The sequence below is a fragment of the Etheostoma spectabile genome, unplaced genomic scaffold, assembly GCF_008692095.1.
Source record: "Etheostoma spectabile isolate EspeVRDwgs_2016 unplaced genomic scaffold, UIUC_Espe_1.0 scaffold00006092, whole genome shotgun sequence".
NCBI classification, from domain to species: Eukaryota; Metazoa; Chordata; class Actinopteri; order Perciformes; family Percidae; genus Etheostoma; species Etheostoma spectabile.
Window position 1 is genome coordinate 61,312 of NW_022603327.1, and position 24,009 is coordinate 85,320.

The 24,009-nt window shown below is 42.8% G+C and overlaps 3 protein-coding genes and 1 pseudogene across 3 annotated transcripts; all 4 read right to left on the bottom strand.

Annotated features, from left to right (window-relative positions):
• Nucleotides 1–345: 345 nt before the first annotated feature.
• LOC116677867 (olfactory receptor 142-like) lies at nucleotides 346–1,338 on the bottom strand. The gene has a single exon (XM_032508088.1). The coding sequence runs from the start codon at nucleotides 1,336–1,338 to the stop codon at nucleotides 346–348; it is 993 nt and encodes a 330-aa protein (XP_032363979.1).
• A 4,435-nt stretch (nucleotides 1,339–5,773) lies between these two features.
• LOC116677868 (olfactory receptor 11A1-like) lies at nucleotides 5,774–6,689 on the bottom strand (annotated as a pseudogene).
• A 3,154-nt stretch (nucleotides 6,690–9,843) lies between these two features.
• LOC116677862 (olfactory receptor 6N2-like) lies at nucleotides 9,844–10,829 on the bottom strand. Its single transcript, XM_032508082.1, has one exon. The coding sequence runs from the start codon at nucleotides 10,783–10,785 to the stop codon at nucleotides 9,859–9,861; it is 927 nt and encodes a 308-aa protein (XP_032363973.1). The 5' UTR covers nucleotides 10,786–10,829; the 3' UTR covers nucleotides 9,844–9,858.
• A 4,425-nt stretch (nucleotides 10,830–15,254) lies between these two features.
• On the bottom strand, nucleotides 15,255–17,673 carry LOC116677859 (olfactory receptor 10A6-like). Its single transcript, XM_032508080.1, has 2 exons — nucleotides 17,291–17,673; nucleotides 15,255–15,877 (listed from the first exon to the last, which is right to left on the bottom strand). The coding sequence occupies exons 1-2, from the start codon at nucleotides 17,671–17,673 to the stop codon at nucleotides 15,307–15,309; spliced, it is 954 nt and encodes a 317-aa protein (XP_032363971.1). The 3' UTR covers nucleotides 15,255–15,306.
• Between the last annotated feature and the right edge of the window lie 6,336 nt (nucleotides 17,674–24,009).

The window sequence follows — 24,009 nt, forward strand, 5'->3', positions numbered from 1 at the left end:
ACAAAGCATTTAGTAATAGTTTGCAACTGGTTCATTATGGGAACATGATTTCATTCATAAATGGTTGTTTCATTATCTGTTAAGGATAAATCATGTACCTGAGTCTGATAACAATAAAATTACTAAAACATTATTACAAAATCCAAACAAAGAACACTGCATAAATCTCCTGCTGGTGATTTAAAGAAAGCCTTTTGCTGAATCATTCAACTCATCCTTGTCGTCTGTGTTTTATTAAAACATAGTTACAGGTTGTCACATTATATAGATACAGTTGACAAAAGTACTGTCAAATATATCTCATTAACTAAATGTATTTCTTTTTATTCATGATGAGCAAAGCTCTTAGTTGCCAGGTAACATGTTAAGTTTCCTTTTCCCCCCAAAGAGCAGATCTCTACATACGATGCGTATTTTGGACATTTTCAGTCCGTACAGTAAAGGGTTGATGAGTGGTTGGCATGTAAGCCAGTACAATGACAGGAAAATACGCAACATATTGGGTAAATAGTTCATATCAAACCTGCTCTGTATTAATTCAAAGAAAGCTCCAAAGGAAAAACTCAGCAGGGACAAAAGGTGAGGTGTGCAGGTACTGACAGCTTTCTGTCTGGTCTGTCTAGAACCAGAAAAACACACTTTAAGGATCCTCATGTAAGAGAAAAGATTTAAGATTATAAGACCAATGATTACTGTAAAAATATTTACAAGTCCAAAAATGTTATTGGCTGTTGTATCAGAGCAGGCCAGCTTGACAACACTATAGTTGTCACAGTACACTTTGTTAATGATGTTTCCACACAGCTGTAAAGGAGCAGTCAGAACAGATGCTGTCAGGGTACTCACAAAAAAAGGGTACAACCATGTTAGAGCAATAAGCAGGGAAATCTTTTTAGATGTCATTCGAGTGTGATATTGTAGAGGATAACAGATGGCAAGATATCTGTCATAAGACATGATGGCTAAGATCCAAAATTCAATACCTCCATAAGTGTGTAAACAGAAAATCTGCAGGAAGCAGAAGGGAGCAGAAACAGTGTGAATGTCGGAGAGGATCTGAACCAGAAGGAATGGAAACAACCCTGTACTACCATACAGTTCATTTACAAACAGGCTGACCAGAAAAAGGTACATAGGTTCATGTAAGCTCCTGTTCACACAGATAACCACAACCAGCAGCACATTGGCACACACTATGAAGACATATAAGGACAAAATCAGCAGGAAATATAAGTATTTAAACAGCCCGGTGTCAAAATAGGCAGAAAGTCTGAAATATGAAACCTGTGTAGAGTTTACTATGATCCTCCTGTCTATGAAAATCAAATAGTTTAACATTTTACAAGATAACTTGATCATGTAACATTTCATTAAAGGATTTCTGAAAGGTTAGTCCAACATTTCCAGCTTTCTTCAGCCTGTGTTCAGATAAGACATTTATCCCAAACAGCATTCAATCATCAAACAGGAGAGAATGAGTTCATCAAACACACCCTTCACCAAGTGTCTGCTGTAATACTAAAGGTCAGACATTACCCAACAGTTGATGACATTGGGAGAATGCTAACATTCATCTGCTTCAGTGGGACTGGGAGTCCAGTCTAACTGAGCTCCAACCTCTGCTCTGCGTCTTTTAACCTTTTCCAGTGAGCAGACGCCCACAGCAGCGGTCGCACCTCATTACCAGAGCACCTGGTCGCTGTGGCAACGAGTAGCTGCTGGTTTCTAAGTGGTGCTTGAAAAAATAACACCTAACCATAAAAAAACACTGGCTCTGCCCAGTTTGCTGCTTCCTGTTTGGTGCGGCCTCAGATAATATCAAACAGTTTGGAACAGACGGGAAAAAGACTGACGGGGACTGAGTTTTATGAACACCTTAAACCAAATGATTGAGACCACGGAGCTCCCCGACTCTAGCAAGACTCAGGATTTCATTCCCATTTTGGACATTTGTCTGTGACAGTGGAATCCCTTGGAAAGTAATTTGGTGGAAGGTTGGCCTTAGGTGCAGAGGAAGCTGGAGTGACCGGTTCAGGATCATCCAACCAACCTCCTCTGAAAGAAATCCTCTTAAACAAAGTAAGGATGAGATGATGGTGTCCCACCTCATGAAGTCTGGCTCGTCTCCAAGAGAAACTTCCTGGTCACCTCGAAATCATGGCAAGAAAATGGGTGGGTGCAAGGCAGCAGTGGTGGGATGAATTTACAAATATGTTTAGACTATTACTTGTATTTGATGATAATGACATCCGCATGAAGACTACAACCTTGCTTCTAGAAAAAGAAACCGTTTTCTTAGGGGTCCAAACTTGAGGGGGGTAGAAACCCAGTACCAGCATGCATGGTTGAGCGGTGCAATTTCTTTTTTTAATTGAGACATTTGCCAGCAAAGTGGTCCATAACCAAAAACACATCTTTTTCCCTATAACTCCTACACCTTACATCATAAATTTGAAACCTTACATCCACACATTTCCTGAATGGAAGGTTGTTGGTCCAATCTGCCTGAAACGCTGTGAAAAGAATTTACAGAGGGCCCAGACAAAAAAGTTATAATATAATTTAGGTTTGTTTCAAAATACAAAAATAACGTACAAATACATTCCTCTAGCTAGCGACCAAAATGCAAACTTTTGCCTATCATTGTTATTACCGCAAAACATTTTTCATTTCCATGCCACGCTGATGCTCTGGACCAAACTTGGCAAAGATTGGCCTTTGGGGGCGTTACAACCAATCACCAGTAGATTTGCACACATAATTACAGCATAAAAACACTTAATATTCAGGAAAAGTAAGTATTCATCAAAGTATGCACCAAGAGAGAAATATGAAACCTGTGTGCAGTTTATCATGATCAGTCATTTGGTTCCCTACACAACCTTTTACAAGTTGGCACAGAATGAACAATTTCCAGTGTTACACTTTGTAAGAGATTTGCAGAAATCAAATTAGTTTAAATGTCAAATTTACACTTATTCTAAATGTAAATGGACTGTTCTTATATAGCGCTTTTCTAGTCTTAACAACTACTCAACCACTGAGCCACAGCCTGGACTTATTGCATTAACACACATGCTCTAGACTGCCTGTAAACAGTTAAGACGTAAATTCAGACAATAAAACAGATTATCCAAATTTACCAGCTACCATGTGCAAATGCTATATATCGTTAAGGTTTGAAATGACAAAGAGTAGGTAATCAATTACATATACATACATATTATATTTATCTGCATGGACTTCCTAGTCTATGTAGGGAGTGAGTCCTTACCCCAAGTGAAGGAGTTTAAATACCTTGTGGTCTTGTTTTGCGAGTTAGGGGACCATGGCGCGCAAGATTGGTTGGAGAATCGGAGCAGCCGGTGCGGTATTACATTCCATTTATCGCACCTTTGTGACAAAAAGAGAGCTGAGCCAGAAGGCAAAGCTCTCGATCTACCGGTCAGTGTTCATTCCTGCCCTCACCTGTGGTCATGAAGGCCTTAGTCCTGGAATAATGGTTGTTGACTTAAAACGAACCAGAACCTTGCATAAGAATATTGACTGATTAAAAATGTCAGTTAAAACTGGAGTGAGCTGCCTGTTGCAGTGCTTTAAGGTGATATCCCATCAGGGCCACCGGCTTTCCTTACATTCTGCCGGCTAAATAGCCGGTGCCCCTTCATCTGCTCTCTCTGGGAACCATCACCTTATCGTGGTGGAGAAGAACCCTATGAACCTGAGGGCTGTGTTGTCTGGAGCTGTGTGCTCCTGGTAGGGTCTCCCATGGAAAGGTGGTCTCAGGTGAGGTGCCAGACAAAGAATGGTCATGGTCAGAAGGTTCATGACCGATAAAACAAGATCAAGGGTACAAGCGGCCAAAATTAGTTTCCTCAGGTGGGGGGCTGGCGTTTCCCTCCGTCATCAGAGAGGAGCTCAGAGTAGAGCTGCTGCTCCTTTGAGTCGAAAGGAGCCAGTTGAGGTGGTTTGGGCATCTCTTAAATATGCCTCCTGGGGGACCTCCTAGGGAGGTGGTCTTGTCCAGACACGTCCAGCTGGGGGGAGGCCTTGGGGAAAACCCAGGACTAGGTGGAGGGACATCTAGCTAGGAGGAGGCCTCAAGGAAGACCCAGGACTAGGTGGAGAAACGTCCAAATTGGAGGAGGTCTCAGGGAAGACCCAGGGACGTCCAGCTGGGAGGAGGCCTCGGGGAAAACCTAGGACTAGGTGGAGGGATTATATCTCCAACCTGGCCTGGGAATTCCTCGGGACCCCCCAGTCGGAGCTGGTTAATGTAGCTCGGAAAAGTTTGGACTCTCCTGCTGGAACTGCTCCCCCCGAGACCTGACCCCCAGATAAGCAGATGAAGATGGATGGATGGACATATTTTACCTTTAAAACATATACCAAGTGCCTAGAACACGGCAATAACAACACAAAGTGTTGATTTATTAAATTAAAGCCATGGAAATGTATATCATGCATAATTCAGAGTTTCTGTTAAAAACACGTTGCAGCAGCGGCCCACCGTGGGACCAACTGCACTTTAAGGTCAAGTCTACTCTCAATTATTACTCCAGAATCAGATGTTAAAGCCCCCCACCTGAATCTTGTATTTTACTTCGGACGAGATAAAAACTATTATATTATTAATACAAAAAATAATCTCTTTAAAAGACACGTTTTCTTTGTTTGTTCATCTCACTTCCATTGTTCTTGTTTCTTTATTATTCTAGTACCCAGAGTTAAATTCTCAAGTGCAATTTATATTTTAAAAATAATCGATACTGGCTTCTTTGTATCAATATGGTTTTACCACGAAAAAAAAACATCACCTTACTATACTGTTTAACAATATTTTTTTTACATAGCGCTTTTCAAGGTACTCAAAGACCCTACAATAAAGCACATTAATAGCAAATAAAAGAGTAAAAGCAGCAAAGCAGGTGGTATGTTGTGTTATTACAGGGTTAAGGCTTATCTCAGGGCTTTCCTGAGGTATTTGAAGGTGTCTGTATGGGCGGAGAGTTCCAGAGATAATGATACCTTTCTTCTCACCATCAAAGGGAGTTCCAGAGGGGGGGGGGCTGTGATGGGGGGGCTGCGATGGTGAAAGGTGAGCCCATCACTCACCAAAACACCTGTCTGTTCCTACAATGGTTCTCACAACTCAACATCTCGCAGATGGCCATTATCTAAAAATAATATGTTGTTTTGGGCTGTTTATTGATCCCCAGTGGGGGAATTACAATTTACACTGTGTTTTGTTAGTAATAACTACACACAGGCCTGAAAACACACACACATGCTCAGGACCTACACACGCACAAATGGAGAGATGTCAGAGTGGGGGGGGGCTTATTTCTATTATCTTCATAGTTTTCTAAATAACGTATCGACTTTTAAGCACTAGTTTACATTTTACAATTATTTCTCAAAGAATGGACAAACCACTGGAGTTGTCTCAAAGATCATTTTTACTTGCAAACAGAATCAGTTTTACAGCAAAAACAGAAAGATAACTGAAGCATGTTCACAATCGAGTCTTTTAAAGGAGTTGGGAGTCCAGTTAGTTATTCAGTAGATGGAATCAGCAGCTTTTCTTCTCATCTCGGGCCCGGCCTCTCCTCCACAGCGTGCGTTCGGCCTTCAGGGACACATCCTGGGCTCTTTGCGAGGTCACTCAGCTTTCAGGATTAACACATGAGACACAGAAATACCAAACCAGCAGCTTGGATGCAAAGGATTTAACAAAGAAACGGAAGCAACAAACGTTCTAAGCGGGATTTTTCTAACAACCAAAGATAAGACTTTTACATAAGATACGTATTTTAGACATCTGCAGTCCATACATTAAAGGGTTAAAGAGCGGTTGGCAGGTCAGGAAATATAATGATAAAACATTTCGCAACATCATGGGTACACTGCTCATATCAAACCTGCTGTGTAATATTTGAAATAAAGTACCAAAAGAGAAGTTGATGAGAGAAGCGAGGTGGGGGGTGCAGGTGCTGACAGCTTTCTGTCTCGTCTGCTTAGAACCAGAAAAACACACTTTAAGGATCCTCATGTAGGTGTAGAGGATTAAAATAAGAGGACCAAAGACTACAAGAGAAGTATAAATGAGTCCATAAATGTTGTTAACTCTGGTGTCAGAGCAGGCCAGTTTGACAATAGCGTAGTTATCACAGTAAACTGTTTTAATGATGTTCCCACACAGCTGTAAAGGAACGTTTAAAGACATTGTGACAGAAACTCCAACAGATGGGTATAACCATGTCAGAGCAATAAGCACGACAATCTTTTTAGATGTCATACTTGTGTGATATTGCAGAGGATAACAGATATCTGTCATAAGACATCACAGCTAAGTTAGTAAACTCTATACTGCCATAGGTATACACACAGAAAATCTGCAGGAAGCAGAAGGGAGCAGAAACAGTGTGAATGTCTGAGAGGATCTGAACCAGAAGGAATGGAAACAACCCTGTACTACCATACAGTTCATTTACAAACAGGCTGACCAGAAAAAGGTACATAGGTTCATGTAAGCTCCTGTTCACACAGATAACCACAACCAGCAGCACATTGGCACACACTATGAAGACATATAAGGACAAAATCAGCAGGAAATATAAATATTTAAAACCTCCGGTGTCAAAATAGGCAGAAAGTGTTAACATTAAAACCTGCGTAGCATTTACCATGATCCTCCTGACTCTGAAAATCAAAAATTATAACATTTTACAACATAACTTCATGGTGTAACATTTCATTAAAGGATTTTTGAAAGGTTAGTCAAACTTTCCAGCTTTCTTCAGCCTGTGTTAGATAAGACATTGATCCCAAACAGCATTCAATCAACAAACAGGAGAGAATGAGTTCATCAAACATGCCCTTCACCAAGTGTCTGCTGTAATACTAAAGGTCAGACATTACCCAACAGTTGATGACATTGGGAGAATGCTAACATTCATCTGCTTCAGTGGGATGGGAGTCCAGTCTAATGAGCTCCAACCTCTGCTCTGCGTCTTTTAACCTTTTCCAGTGAGCAGACGCCCACAGCAGCGGTCGCACCTCGTTATCAGAGCACCTGGTCGTTGTGGCAACGAGTAGCTGCTGGTTTCTAAGCTATGCTTGAAAAATATAACACATTTCTGTTTTGCACCGTGCCATGAAACCATAAACAACACTGACTCTACCCAGTCTGCTGCTTCCTGTTTGGTAGAGGGGGGAGGGGCAAACTTACTCATACCTTCTACCTTTGCCCTACCACTACCCCTTTGTCTTACCCCTAACCCCTTTGTTCTACCCCTACCCCACTTACTCCTACCCCTTTGCCCTACCCCTAACCTCTTTGTCCTATCCGTAACCCCTTTGTCTTACCCCTTGCCCTTGACCCTTGAAACCGAGTGGTAAGGGCTAGGGGTGAAAACAGCCCCCTATGAAATGGATGGATCACCATACAGTATTGATCACAAATTTCCAAGATGCCGTCTGAAAGTGTGTCTATATGTTGATGGCGTTGGTTTTGACAACAGTGTCATATGCATTTATTTATTTATATACTTTATAATTATTTTATGTTTACTTTGGTGGTGCAGAAGCAGACGTCCTGACCTGTGTAGTACTTAGGTCTGCTTGCAGTGCATATGTGTAGACACACTGCACGGTGTGTTGGATATCTGTTTCAGTTATCACCGTTTTGAATGTCATTGATATTCAGAAACACTTTCTTTGTTAACAACAATCTGTCTTTAATATCCATTTACAACAATATTTATACACATACTACAATTTAACCAATTTGAGCCCACGTTATTAATTGCACTGCGTTTCTGGAATATAATTTCTTTACACATCTGACTGAATCAGAATATGTCTAGACATTTTTTTAAATCTTTATTTAGTTTATTCAGATAAACAGAAACTTTTCTTTGTAGTTCAGAAACTGGGAGTCCTAAAATTGGGCTTTCCCCTTGAGTCAGCCCCCCCTCTCTTTCAGACAATCTTATCTGTATGTTGTCAGGTAAAACATATTTTCTGGCCTTGAACATAATTACTGCTGTTTGAAATTTGACTAGGTCAAGAAATTGTAATACTGTAGACTGAAAATAATGAATTGGTGTGTTCCTAATATCCAATATTATGAAGTATCCATATTGCTCTTTTTTGAAGTATAATTAATGATTTCAATGATTTTTTATGTGTTTCCCCAAACCTGTACACAGTAATTTATATACGGTAACATAGAAGATAGATATAGAATTTGCTTTCTATTTAGTCTAGACTGAAATACTTCTGACAGTTTTCTTTGGATTTATTTTAAATGAGATTTCCAGCATTTCTTGATATCTAAAAACACTACAAAGAATTTCATTTAATTTACTCTTTCTGTATTGATACCTTGATCTGAAAACTGAACTTGATTGATTGATTTACAATTGCTAAATATCATGGATTTGTTTTTACTCATATTTAATGATAACTTATTTGTGTCAAACTACTGATTTATTTTTCTGAATTCTGACGTGATTAAGTCCAGGAGTTGCTGTAAATTATGACCAGAAGCAAAGATGCAAATAATACAAATTTCAGTCGTTCAGATATTTTACATATGTCATTTATATAGAGGATAGATAGTTTTGGTCCCAATGCTGACCCTTGCGGGACACCACACCCAATATCCACACATTCAGCTATATTATATTATATTATATTATATTATATTATATATAATCTCCCAACTTCTCAAATTGTTGCCTGTCTTTTAAATAACTGCTTAACCAATTCAACACTACCCCCCTAATCCCGAGCCGTTCCAATACATTTATTAATATTTCATGATTTATTTTTATCAAATGCATTTCTCAAGTGAATGAATATACCAACTCCATGTTTCTTAGTGTCTGTGGAATTCGTGATTTCTTCATTGAGATCAGTTAAAGCTAGTGATGTTGACCCATTTGTTCTGAATCCATATCGACTGCCAGTAAGTCATTTGTTTTTATCTATGAATTTTTCCAATCTGCCATTGAAGATTTTTTTCTAGAATTAGTATGTAAACAAAAAATCTGCAGGAAACAGAAGGGAGCAGAAACAATCATGTATTTGGTGCATATCAGGATGCAAGAAATAAAGTGTTCAATGCTTCCTTGGGTGGAACACCAGACCCCCCCCCCCACACACTTTATAAGTCTCTCCCCAAAAAACGGACCCATAGATAATTTGTACAAGCAGTAATAACTTCTCATATTTATATTTTGCAACAGTGGCCCACTGTTGTGAAAACTTAGTCTTCATAATATTAAAAAAGTTCTTGAAATCATGTCATCTGTTTAATCTTTAAAAGACATTTTCATTGTTTGTTCATCTCACTTCTATTTTCCTTGTTTCTGTTATTATTCTAGTACCCAAAATTTAAATTCTCAAGTGCAAACGATACCTGGCTTCTGTGTATCAATGTGGTATTGCCACAAATAATATCGCCAAACTATACTTTCTACATGCCCCCTCCGCATTAACAATAATAATACATTTAATTTATAAAGCACTTTTCAAGGTACCCAAAGACACTTTAGAGTAAAGTCCATTAATAGCAAGTGAAAGAGTAAAGAAGAACATAACAGCAGGTGCATTAGATTTATTACAGGTGAAGGCTTGGATCATCTGGATGTGTCCAGGTCAGGTCAGATCCAGATGTGTGTGTGTTCCAGAGGTCTGGGGCTGCGATGGGGAAAGGTGAGGTATCATCAGCCCGTCACTCGCAAAAAACACCTGCCTGCTTCTCACAGATAGCCAGTATATTAATTCCTCATTATCCAAAAAACGTATTCACATTGGTCACCAACCAGCAAGATGCTCTTACACATCAGTTTATGTTTTACCAAAGATAAGACTTTTACATAGGCTACGTATTTTAGACATCTGCAGTCCATACATTAAAGGGTTAAAGAGCGGTTGGCAGGTCAGAAAGTACAATGATAAAATATTACGTAATATCACGGGTACACTGCTCATATCAAACCTGCTGTGTAAAAATTGAAAGGAACACCCAAAGAAAAAGTTGATGAGAGAAGCGAGGTGGGGGGTGCAGGTGCTGACAGCTTTCTGTCTCGTCTGCTTAGAACCAGAAAAACACACTTTAAGGATCCTCATGTAGGTGTAGAGGATTAAGAAGAGAAGACCAAAGAGTTCAATAGAAGTGTAGGAGAGTCCATAAATGTTGTTCACTCTGGTGTCAGAGCAGGCCAGTTTGACTATCGCATAGTTATCACAGTAAACTGTTTTAATGATGTTCCCACACAGCTGTAAAGGAGAACTTAAAGATATTGTGACAGAAACTCCAACAGATGACAATAACCATGTTAGAACAATAAGCACGGCAACTTTGTTAGATGTCATACGAGTGTGATACTGCAGAGGATAACAGATAGCAAGATATCTGTCATAAGACATCACAGCTAAGGTCCAAAATTCTCTAGCTCCATAAGAGTACAAACAGAAAATCTGCAGGAAGCAGAAGGGAGCAGAAACAGTGTGAATGTCCGAGAGGATCTGAACCAGAAGGAATGGAAACAACCCTGTACTACCATACAGTTCATTTACAAACAGGCTGACCAGAAAAAGGTACATAGGTTCATGTAAGCTCCTGTTCACACAGATAACCACAACCAGCAGCACATTGGCACAGATAATTAAAGCATAAAAACACATCATGATCACAAACAGTAAGTATTTAAAGAGCCCAATATCAAAGTATGCTCCAAAAGTGAAATATGAAACCTGTGTAGAGTTTTTCATAATTAGAGTTTGGTTCCCAACACAACCTTTCAGCTTTGCACAGCATGAACAACGTTACACTTTGTTGATCTGCAGGAATCAAATTAGTTTAAATGTCAAATGTTCTCTTATCATAGACTCACAGCATTAACACACACGCAGTATTCAGCCTGCAGACAGTAAAGACATCAATTATCACAACAACACACACGCAGTATTCAGCCTGCAGACAGTAAAGACATCAATTATCACAATAACACACTCTCCACACTTACCAGCTACCATGTTCAGGTTAAAAATGACATAAAGTAGGTGATCATATATGTATAAATAAATCATGACATCCTTCTGCTGTCACTGCTTTAAAACTGAGATGAAACTCTGCGTCAACTTCTTTTAAAGTTTTCTAGTCAGAGGGGGGGGGGCATTATCACCCCGGGACACATCTAGCTGACGTCTCAACTTCTACTCTTAGTGTGTTAAAAAACATCATAGGTCAGTTAAACAAAAAGATAAAGAAATATGAATTGATTCTTTTTTCCAATGACATGTGGCTGTAGTTTATAACCGAGCATCCATCCATCTTCATCCGCTTATCCGGTGTCGGGTCTCGGGGGCAGCAGCTCCAGTAGGGGACCCCCAAACTTCCCTTTCCCGAGCCACATCAACCAGTTCCGACTGGGGGATCCCGAGGCGTTCCCAGGCCAGGTTGGAGGTATAATCTCTCCACCTAGTCCTGGGTCTTCCCCGGGGCCTCCTCCCAGCTGGACGTGCCTGGACCACCTCCCTAGGGACCCCCCCAGGAGGCCTCCTTACCAGATGCCCGAACCACCTCAACTGGCTCCTTTCGACGTGAAGGAGCAGCGGCTCTACTCCGAGCTCCTCTCGGATGACTGAGCTTCTCACCCTATCTCTAAGGGAGACACCAGCCCCCCTCCTGAGGAAACCCATTTCGGCCGCTTGTACCCTGGATCTCGTTCTTTCGGTCATGACCCAGCCTTCATGACCATAGGTGAGGGTAGGAACGAACACTGCCCGGTAGATCGAGAGCTTTGCCTTCTGGCTCAGCCTCTTTTTCGTCACAACGGTGCGATAAACAGAATGTAATACCGCACCAGCTGCTCCGACTCTCCGACCAATCTCACGCTCCATAGTCCCCTCACTCGCAAACAAGACCCCAAGGTACTTAAACGCCTTCACTTGGAGTAAGGACTCACTGCCTACCCGAAGAAAGCACTCCATCGGTTTCCTGCTGAGAACCATGGCCTCAACCATGGCAACAACGTCCCATCCTTACTGTATACAGCTTGGATGAGTCCCCGCTTACCCCGCCTGAGGTGGCGAACGGTTTTCCAGAAGCACCTTGGTGCCAACCGAAAGTCCTTCTCCATATCTTCTCTAAACTTCTCCTACACCCGCTGCTTTACCTCGGTCACGGCAGAGGCTGCAGCCCTTCGGGCCCGTTGGGACCCTGCAACTGCCTCCGGAGTCCTTCCGGGATAACAAATCCCGGAAAGACTCCTTCTTCAGTCGGACGGCTTCCCTGACCACCGGTGTCCACCAGGGTGTTTGTGGTGAAACGCCCCTTGAGGAACCCAAGACCCTAAGACCACAGCTCGCCGCCAAAGCATCAGCATTGAATGCTTTAAACATTGTCCACTCAGGTTCAAGGCCCCCAGCCTCCACATTGAGGCAGAACAATCTCCGCCGGAGGTGTGAGTTGAAATTCTGTCAGACAGGGTCCTCCTCCAGACGTTCCCAATTTACCCGCACCACCCGTTTGGGCTTACCAGGTCTGTCCAGAGTCTTCCCCCAGCCCCTGACCCAACTCACCACCAGATGGTGATAAGTTGACAGCTCCGCCCCTCTCTTCACCCGAGTGTCCAAAACATACGGCCTCAGATCAGATGAAACGATTATAAAATCAGTCATTGACCTTTGGCCTAGGGTGCTCTGGTACCACGTACACTTATGAGCACCCTAGGGTGTTCTGGTACCAAGTACACTTATGAGCACCCTAGGGTGTTCTGGTACCAAGTAAACTTATGAGCATCCCTATGTTCAAACATGGTGTTTGTGATGGACAATCCGTGACTAGCAGAGAAGTCCAACAACAGACCACCACTCTGATTCAGATCAGGGACCCGTTCCTCCCAATCAGCCTCTCCAAGTATCTCCATCATTGCCCACGAGTGCGTTGAAGTCCCCCAGCAGAACTATGGAGTCTCCTACTGGAGCCCCATACAGGACTCCATTCAAGGTCTCCAAGAAGGCTGAATACTCCAAACTCTTATTTGGTGCAGGTTTAGGTTAGGTTAGGTTTCTCTATAGAGTAACCTGTAGGGGGGGCTCTGACACAATGCCCCCAGCCTCCGCAGGGATTCTCTAGAGAGAAACATGTACAGGTGGGCTCTTTAGTGAAACCTGTAGGGGGGCTCTTTAGAGCAACCTGTAGGGGGGGTTCTATAGAGAAACCTGTGAGGGGGGTTCTACAGTGTGATTGTGCTGAAAGTTATGCTACATTCTCTTATTCTCAACAGAGAACAGGGGCAACAGTGGGCCACCTACTGGGGATATCTCGTGGCAGCAGAGTCACTGTGCTCACATCTGGTCATGTTAAACGTCGAACCCTGGTGGGACCTGTAGAGCCCCTGTATAAGTTTCTTTATATAGCTCCCCCCTCCATGTTACTCCACCCTGGGGTGACTTATGAGCCACCAGTTCCAGGACCTGAAAAGAGCTGGGACCACCGTTTCCAAGGTTACTGTTGGTAATACACTAAGACGTCATGGTTTAAATCCTGCATGGCCCGGAAGGTTCCCCTGCTTAAACCACACCAGGTCCAGGCCCGTCTTAAGTCTGCCAACGACCATCTGGAGGATCCAGAGGAGTCATGGGAGGAAGTCCTGTGGTCAGATGAGACCAGAATAGAACTTTTTGGTCCTAATTCCACTAACCGTGTTTGGAGGAAGAAGAATGATGAGGACCATCCCAAGACCACCATCCCTACTGTGGAGCATGGGGGGGTAGCATCATGCTTTGGGGGGGTTTCTGCACATGGGACAGGGGGACTACACTGTATTAAGGAGAGGAGGACCGGGGCCATGGATTGGGAGATTTTGGGGACCAACCTCCTTCCCTCAGTTGGAGCATTGAAGATGGGTCGAGGTCTTCCAACATGACAAAGACCCCAAGACCACAGCCGGGAGAACCAAGGGGGGGCTCTGGAGGAACCAGATCAAGGTTCTGGGGGGGCCTAGCCAGTCTCCACCCAATAGAGAATCTTTGGAGGGAGCCCAGAAACCTGACTGGTCTAGAGAAGATCTGTGTGGAGGGGGGGCCAGAATCCCTTCTGCAGGGTGTCAGACCTGGTGCAGGACTACAGGAACCGTTGGAACCAAAGGCTGCTGGACCAGATATTAACATGGATCTTCTCAGGTGTTTAAATACTTATTATCAGCTGGATCATACAAATAAATAGTTAAAAAATCATACATCATACAATGTCTCTCAAAGTGGACATGTCTCTCACAGTGGACATGCACCTACGAGGACAATTTCAGACCCTCCATGATTTCTAAGTGGAGAACTTGCAAAATAGCAGCGTGTTAAATACTTATTTTCCTCACTGTATATATCGATCTGTAAAAATTCTGTTTATAGTATTAGGCAACTGTGTATATATTCATAGTACATATTCACCCATAACCTCTGTTATAGTAACAACCATCTGTATATTATGTTCTTTGTACATATCTGTAAAAATTCTATTTATAGTAATATCCACCTGTCTATTATATTCAGTACATACCCAGCTGTGTATCTTGTTCACAATACTAGTTATCTATATAATATATTCATAGGACAAATCTATATGTAAAATTTTCGTTATAATAGTATTAATTTCTAAATTTATTCAGTACATATCCATGTCCTGTTAGACCTAAACTGCATTCCGTTGCCCTGTACCTGTATAATGATAATAAAGTTGAATCTAATCTAATCTAATCTGATATTCCAACACTATGAACTCTAACAGCAGTTCATAGTTTTCTTAACAGTTTTTTATTTTAATGAGTTTTTCTATTCTTTCTGAAGTTGTGTTGTTATGAGCTAATTTTACATTTTTATTACATAAAGTGAAATTCCCCCCAAAAAATAATCATTCTGTGCTACTAAATCATGTCCTTTCCATATTTATTAGTTAATTACAGACATTTTATTTCATTAAATTACATTGCATGTTAACTAGTTATAGAAGCCTAAGATAGTCAGGAATGCTTACATTTTGCAGGACAACATTTGCAAGAAAATATATCTAAAGACAATATATTTTTACATGTCTATAATATTTTTTACATTATTATTTCATTTATGGTTTAAAATTTGTTGCAGTATCACAAATTACAGTGACAGAATCACACGTGACTGAAAACATTCATGTAAGAAAAAGACTGAAAGCAGAGGGACAAAAACAGGAGAATATTAAAGTTAGTTAGAAAGCCTTGTCAATAATAATTTACTGATACGTTGTAATTACATCTACATCGTATCTCTGCGACAGGCAAAGATCTTATAACGAAGGACAAGTTTACATGCATTGCGTATTTTTGTCATTTGCAATCCATACATGAGAGGGTTCAGAAGAGGCTGTATGAGGAGAAAATACAGCGACAAAATGATGCGAAACACACTGGGTACACGGGTCACATCAAATCTACTCTGGAGTATTTCAAAGCAGCAGCCAAAAGAGAAGTTTAGGAGGGAAGCGAGGTGGGGGGTGCAGGTGCTGACAGCTTTCTGTCTCGTCTGCTTAGAACCAGAAAAACACACTTTAAGGATCCTCATGTAGGAGAAAAGGACCGGAAGCAGAGGGACTAAGACGGTAAGAACAGCACCAAAAAGACCATAAATGTTATTGAACATGATGTCAGAACAGGCCAACTTAACAACAAGGTAGTTATGACAATACACACTGTTTATAACGTTTCCACAGAGAGTCAAACGCATGTTCAAGGATAAAGTAATTAAGAATTTCACAAAAGAGTACAACCATATTACAATAATCAGGATAACAGCCTTGTTAGATGTCATACGTGTGTGATACTGTTCTCTTCCTGCTTCTGGCGAGAGCAGTCGTGTTTTTCCTCCTCTCCCCTCTTATCTCAGCTTGGCTTCTTCCCAGTCTGTCTGGATTGTCTTGTGATACTTTTTATTTTCTCTTTGTCCCTGCCTGCTGTTTTCCTGGAAAATATTCAACATGGAATTGATTAACTGGTCACTCAGCGCTATTGACAAGATTTTTTCACCTAAACATGCTTCTCCGGGAGAGCCGCATTGCCCAGCAGGACGTTCCCTGCAGGCTACACTCGCGATTCCTATTCACGGGATTGGCAGGTGGTCTGCCTGGATGTCCTGACTGTGGAGGATGTCGAAGATATTTGGATAATTGGAATTCTGTGGTGGGGCTCCTGATCATCGGCCTTGGGGTCTCGCTGACCTATTGGAAAATTGGTAAGACAGCCGCCAGCAAATTCACCCACCAGCTGTCTGGGGAACTTAAAGAGTGCCTACACGGAGTGGTTGAGGGGATGAAGGTTTTACATCTAAGGGCTAACCAGTCCGGTGAACTGTCTGGTAACATCTCAGACCGGACCGTGGAAGCGCAGAAGGGGATTGATAACATCAGGGCCCAGTCGGTGGAGTTGCTTCGTGTAACCACCGGACTGGCAGAGAAGGTAGATGGACTGCAAAAATCACTACGTGATATGGATGCTCGCATGACGCTGAGGTCGGTGACAACTGATTGATGGACATTGATTCGTACAAATTCCACCGAGTCACCCTAAATTTGGATTGAAATTGATCAACTGTTTCCCCCCCGCCCCCCCCCACCCCCCCCCCCCTTCTGCCCGAAGCGGGAAAACAATTTGCAGCTGACATTCTATCCTTTCCCTTGCACTGGCTTATCTCTCCAAGGTCACGCAGATGGACTGAACTTTTACCAACACAGACAGTCTGATGCGCTACATTTACACACACAACTCATTCTCACACACACACCATACACCACCCCCCGAACCAGCCCCCGATCCGTCTGACTGCCTCGTTTCTTTCTTTCTTGTGTTCCACCTCACGTCCATGGTCAAGGCCGGGCTGAACTGGGCTGTTTTGCACAGTGCAGTCAGTCTGTCTCACATTTCACATACACACGCACACACACTCATAGTCAAGGCCGGACTGAACTGAGCTGTTTTTCAACAACCCACACAGTTTGTGTCTCCTACGCACTCACATCCACAGACACCATACATCAATTATTCCTTCATGTATGTAGTCTTGTGCATTATATTATGTCTTGTATTATCCTGCTGTCTGCATATATCCTTTTCAGAGTGCATGTGGCGGCGCTTTCACTAGCTGCGGCTCAGAGGCTCTCTAAACTCTCTAAACTGTATTTTGTTGCATTGTACCTGTACATGTGTGATGACAATAAAGTTGAATCTAATCTAATCTAATCTAATACTGCAGAGGATAACAGATAGCAAGATATCTGTCATAAGACATCACAGCCAAGTTACTAAATTCCACATTTGCATATGTAAACACACAAAAACTCTGCAGGAAGCAGAAGGGAGCAGAAACAGTGTGAATGTCCGAGAGGATCTGAACCAGAAGGAATGGAAACAACCCTGTACTACCATACAGTTCATTTACAAACAGGCTGACCAGAAAAAGGTACATAGGTTCATGTAAGCTCCTGTTCACACAGATAACCACAACCAGCAACACATTGGCAACAATAATAAGAATGTATAACATGGCAGTTAACATAAAATACAAGTATCTCAAAGTCTGCACATGTAAATAAGAACTAAGAACAAAGTAAGATAAAGTTGAATTTGCCATAATTCTTGTTTTATGTGTGCGAAACGCAATTGCCAAAACAAGTTTGCATCTCATTGCTTCATATTTTTTAACCCCAAATTAATCATTTGTTTCACTTAATAACATTGCTTTATATATAACGCACACACACATATATATATATATATATATATATATATATATATATATATATATATATATATATATATATATATATATAACACAGGCAAGATTTTCTGACCTTTTCACTGACAATACTGTCAACTTCACAGTTGTTTTCTTTTGTTATGTTCAAACATACAGTTCAAAATCAACCCACAAATTCACCAACTACTTTCTGAAAAGGAAGAAAGCTGCACCAGTTATGCATTAACTGTTAACAACTCAGCCAGCATGCGTGAACACCCTCCTTCCAAAAGAGAGTAAGATTGCCAACCTCATTACAAGCAACTACCACACAGTACCAAAGTTGCCAACAGGGCCACTGGGCCATCTGCAGCTCTCTCCTCCTCCTTTATACACCAAGACTGATGAACAACAACCACTTCAGCCACAGGAGGGGGGCACCTGGAGACCACAGGAAAGTGCTGGAAGAAAACACAATACCAAGGCTCGTTACAAAAGCTTGACTGTCCTCACCCAAAAAATACACCAGAAGTAGTTTTTCAAATGTAATTGTGATGCATATTTTAATAATCATCATTTGTTGTTTGTCGCATCCAATTAAGACAATTTTAAAATACTATTTCAGTGAAATGTAATCCAATAATCTCCTTCCACCTGTGCACGATTCAACATGAAGCAGACAGCGGCTGTCAGACCGGGGTCATCGCTATGTTCCCTCAAGTATTTCCCCCCACATTAGACCCTATGCATAGAACCTTGCATTAATTGGTGCAGTAATGCTGATCATCTTGGTTTAGGGGTTAGGGTTAGGACTGGATTCGGACTGAGGGAATATATGTGCTCTGGTCAGACGGCACATATAAATAGTGTCACCCAGTCAAATGGCCCTGGCACTTCAGGATCCAGCCAAGTCTCGGCTAAATGATATCACTGCTCATGACATCTTAAACATCATAAACAGACACAGCATGACCAACCAAGGAAGGGCTACAACAGCACCTTGATCTTCTGCACAAAGGGCTACAACAGCATCTTAATCTTCTGCAGCAAGGTCTACAACAGCACCTTGCTCTTCTGCACTATTCTCCTAGGCCGAGGCTTTAAACAAACAAGACAAAACTATGACGTTGCAAAAAAATACACAGCCTCTAGCATCACAAACATCAGTTCCTGTTAGACATAGTTGAGCTTGAACATAGAAAAACTATACTTAACTTGGCTTAAACATTAGCACCACAGGTAGGTCAACAAACCTGTGAAGGGCGTTTTACGCCATCTAAAAGAACATCATGTTGGACCTCACATAAAATTCTGGCATAAGATACTGGACTCAGTTACAGAACCTAGCTCCCTTCGGGGTTTTGATGTCAGGGGTCACCTCGTCAACCAAGACTTTACAAAACAGGACAAACACCAACTCTCCGCATGACTCTTCATGAAGAATTTTGCATGTCCATTTTCCAAGTCTAAACCTACAAAACACAATGATGCATGCAGATCAGAATCAGGCTTGAGCCGATTGCAAACAGATCTTTTTTTTTTTTTTTTTTTTAAAGATTATTTTTTGGGCATTTTTGGCCTTCATTCGATAGGACAGATGAAGATATGAAAGGGGGAGAGAGAGGGGGAGTGACATGCAGCAAAGGGCCGCAGGCCGGACTCGAACCCGGGCCGGCTGCGTCGAGGAGTAAACCTCTATACATGGGCACCCGCTCTGCAAACAGATCATTTGATGATGATAGAAGCGGTGATTGGCCTTTGCTTTTATCTACACTGATATCAAAGTGATTTTAACTAACTCACTATCAAAACTAAAAAGGAGAAAAAATAGAATCTGCGCTTGAGTCTTCAATTAAGTCCGTATTCTGGTCTGTAAGGGGGTTTGACCCTTTGGTTCCCAAACCAACTCCCCAGAGACTGAGCTACTGCCCCCCCGTCCCCTTTGATGTAGTTAATGTTAAATGGAAACCAGTTTCCCATCTCTTTTCCATGGATCTGATACCTGATGGGTCAGGCTTCTCTTGGACAGTCACCTAGCTTCCCTGTCCCCCCCCCTCCCGCCAGGTCAAAGCTATCAGGAGCTCCACTGGGACAGAACAGACTACCTGCTGTTATTTAGCATTCGTCAAAATCACCAACGACCTCCTCATGGCAGCTGATTCTGGACTCCTCTCCATCCTCATCAACCTGAGTGCAGCATTTGACACCATCTGTCACACCACCCTCCTCAATAGATCTTCCATCGGCATCACCCACACTCCATTAGACTGGTTCATATCTTACCTGTCTTACCTTTGCATTCAACTCAAGTCTTGTAAATCCATTCCCTTCTCCTTCACCTCAGGTGTGCCCCAGGGCTTTATCCCGGGGCCCCTACTTTTCATTATTTCCGTGCTTCCCCTCGGCAATATCTTCCGCAAATTTAACATTCACTTCCACTGTTACGCCGATGACACCCAGCTCTACCTCTCCACCAAACCCTCGTCCACTCTCCCGCCCACCTCCCTTACAGATTGCATCTCTGAAATAAAAACTTGGATCACCCGAAACTTCCTCCAATTAAACATTAATAAAGCTGAGGTTCTCCTCATTTGCACCAAAACCACTCTTTCCAAAACAGACAGTTTTTCTCTCACGATTGACAACTGCTCCGTCTCACCCTACCCCCAGGTTAAGAGTCCGGGGGTCATCCTTGACAGCACATTATCCTTTTAACCCCATATCAATAACATTACCCGGTCTGCCTTCTTCAACCTACGTAACATCAATTGCCTCCGCCGCTCCCTTACCCCCCACACTGCTGCCATCCTTGTCCATGGTCTCGTTACTTCCCGTCTGGATTACTGCAACTCTCATCTCTTCGGTCTTGTTCACAAATCCCTCTATAAACTTCAATTTCAATTCAATCCAGAATTCAGCTTCCCGCATCATTGCTCGACCGCCCTTCATCCACCACATCACTCCTGTCCTCCATCAGCTCCATTGGCCCCCGGTGCAGTTCCGAATCTAATTCAAAGTCCTCCTATTAACATTCAAGGCCATCCACAACCTCGCACCCCCCCCCCCCCCATATTTCTCTGATCTCTCCAGCGTTCCACTCCCTCCCGCTCCCTCAGATCCTCTTCCTCCATCCACCTCTCTGTCCCCTCCGCCCGTCTCACCACCATGGGGGGCAGATCATTCAGCCGCTCTGCTCGCCGTCTCTAGAACTCACTACCCCCCCAACTCAGAAACACTGATTCCCCCCCCCATTTCAAGTCTCAACTAAAAACACATCTGTTTAAAACAGCCTGTTCCACTTAAATGTCTATTGCTCTGCCTTTTCCGTTGTTTTGGTGTACAGTATTTGTTTTGCTGTTTTTATAATATGAATACCTTGTCTGGCGCCTTTAAACAAAATGTATTATTATTTAACAGAAAAGTCAAGTATGACATCACATGTCATTTAGCTGACACTTTGACCCAGAGCCACTTCCAGTTGCTGTATATGTCAGAGGTCACACGCCTCTGGAGCAACTAGGGGTCAGGTGCCTTGCTCAGGGACACAGTGGTTGATCTATCACAGTGGGAGTTGAACCCAGATCTCCCACACCAAAGGCGTGTGTCACATCCACTGCTCCATCACCAGCCCCCCCCATACATCCTCTATTACACGTTGGTCCACATTTCTTTGACTCACAGTTGTCAAATCTTCTAAATTTGTTGAGTTTTGCACAGTTACAGTTTGAAAAGAGTCTCCCGTCCTTTTGTTTTGGCTCATCCAGGCCGGCCAAACTTTAATGGGGACCCAAATTGACATTTGGAATCTGCAATTTCCCACACTGTGGGACAAATAAAGGTTTTATCTTATCTTATATGCAGGCCGGATCAAAATCTGAGAGGGACCAGGTTTGGCCATCGGGCCTCGAGTTTGACACATCTGCTCTACTCCTACTATGAATTACATTCTAATTTCTAAATATAGTATATATATAATACTAGCCGCGATTCCAGCTGAGAGGTTCTGAGTGAAAGGGGCCGATGAGTGGTGTGGAACAGCCCCTGGTGGTCTGGCCCAACGCAGTCTGCACACTTCTTCTAGAGTTTTCAGCGTTGGTTCAGAACGAAAAGCTGAAGAATTTAAGGGGGGGGGGGGGGGGGGGGGGGGTGTTAACACTCTAAATTCAGTTTTAGTTTTTAATTTGTGTAAATACTGCAAAATTCATGTTTTGTTTGGTGTGGCCCTGCTGATTATAGAAATTCTTTTAATATTTGCAGGGTTCAACCCAACAGTGACCTCTGATTCTACACTTAAATATGAATATTATAATTCAAATAAACCAGTAAAGGTACTATATCTTCTTAATGAGTCTGTCCATCCTGAGGTTGAGACAGAGCGGTCTGATGGGAGGTCATTACCCCCCCAGTCTCTGAGGAGCGTGCTGATTGGTCCCCCTGGCCAGCAGCTCTGATTGTAATCACCTTCAGAGGGAAGGAGTGGAGACTGTGGCGAAGGTGAAGAGACCTCAGGGACCAGAGGTGTTGACAGGCTGGAATGACCTTTGACCTGAGGGACTTCATCAGTGAGCTGCAGTGATGTAACGTCTCCTAACACCTGGAGAGGTTGCATCACTCACACATCAACTCAAATTACTCTGGTAATTAGCACCGTCTCAACTTTAAAGCTCCATGTTAGAAACTCTGTCTGGGAACAAATGGCCGCAGATTTAAAACGAGAAATCTTGTTGCAAAATAAATCTGCAAAGATTATTCAAATAGTCTCTCGTATTAAATGAATCACCAAAAAATCGTTTTGAGTCATTTTTTATGGAAAATAAGCTCTGAAGTCCCTGTTAGATGAGTCGTGTTGAGTGAGTTTATTCACTCCTCTGTGACTGTAAACTGAAGAATGTCAACAAAAAAAACGTCTTGGGCTTTTGGGCCTGATTGATATTGATGACTTTATAGACCAATTGGTGATTTAAAAAGAAATAATGAACAGAATAATCCACAATGAAAAAATTCCTGAGTTGGGACCTAGATGTGTGGTCTCGGCTGAGCTTCTGGTCTGTTTCGTGTTGTATAATGAACCAGATCAAGCATCAGGAACAGCAACATTTCAGTATTTCATAGTAACTATCCTCAGTTTCCTCCTCTGCGTTTTGGGTGCGCCATTCACCAACCGTCCGTAACATTTATAGGACAGCTGAAGACATGAAAGGGGGGAGAGGGGTGGGGATGACATGCAGCAAAGGGTCGCAGGTTGGAGTCGAACCCTCGGCCGCTGCACCGAGTAGTAGACCTCGATAGAGCTCCCAGATGTTAGGCTGCCACTGCAGCTGCTGATGGAGAGAAGGCACCGCGGGCGGGACACGACTCTGGCCCGATGTGGGACGGCAACACAAGGTCCTTAAAACAGGACAGATGTTTTTCTTTAGTCTGAGCCCCCCAGTGGACGTGTTGACGTAGGAATGCTTCTAACATCATTTTAGATAAGGAGATCAGAGTATATCCGGCTTTTCTCCGCCCCCTTTTTGCTCAGCGACCTATTACCTCCTCAGATGAGATCAACCACATCCCACCCAGACTGCTCACGCTTGGATGGTTCCCCGGGTCCGTATCACCCTGGTGCCTACTGAAAGTCCTTCTCCATGGCTTCTCTGAACTTCTCCCACACCCGCTGCTTTGCCTCTTTCACAGCAGAGGCTGCCGCTCTTCGGGCCCCTCGGTACCTTGCAGCAGCCTCCAGAAGGAGTTCTTCAGTTGGACGGCTCCCCTAACCACCGCTGTCCACTGCTGTGCTCAAGGGTTACAGCCCCTTGAGATGCCAAAGACCTTTAGACCACAACTCCCTGTCACAGCTTCAGCAATGGAAGCTTTGAACATTGCCCCCTTGAGTTTAATCCCCCCAACCTCCACAAGGATGCCAGAGATGTGTCAGACAGGGGCCGTCTCCAGACATTCTCAGGTGGACCACACCATCTTGCGTGAAAGACTTAAGCACAGGGTTGGGATCTCTGGGACCCTGGACTGGTTCTCCTCTTATCTTTCAGATGGAACTTTTTCTGTGTCAATTGGTTCCTAGTTTGCTGAAACTGCTGCCCATTCTTGTGGGGTGCCACATGGTTCTGTGTTAGGTCCGATTTCATTTGCGTTGTGTATGCTTCCCCTAGGCTACATGATTAAGCTATTTGGAAATATCTGTCATCATTTCTATGCTGATGATATCCAGCTGTGTGTTTCTTTTAAACT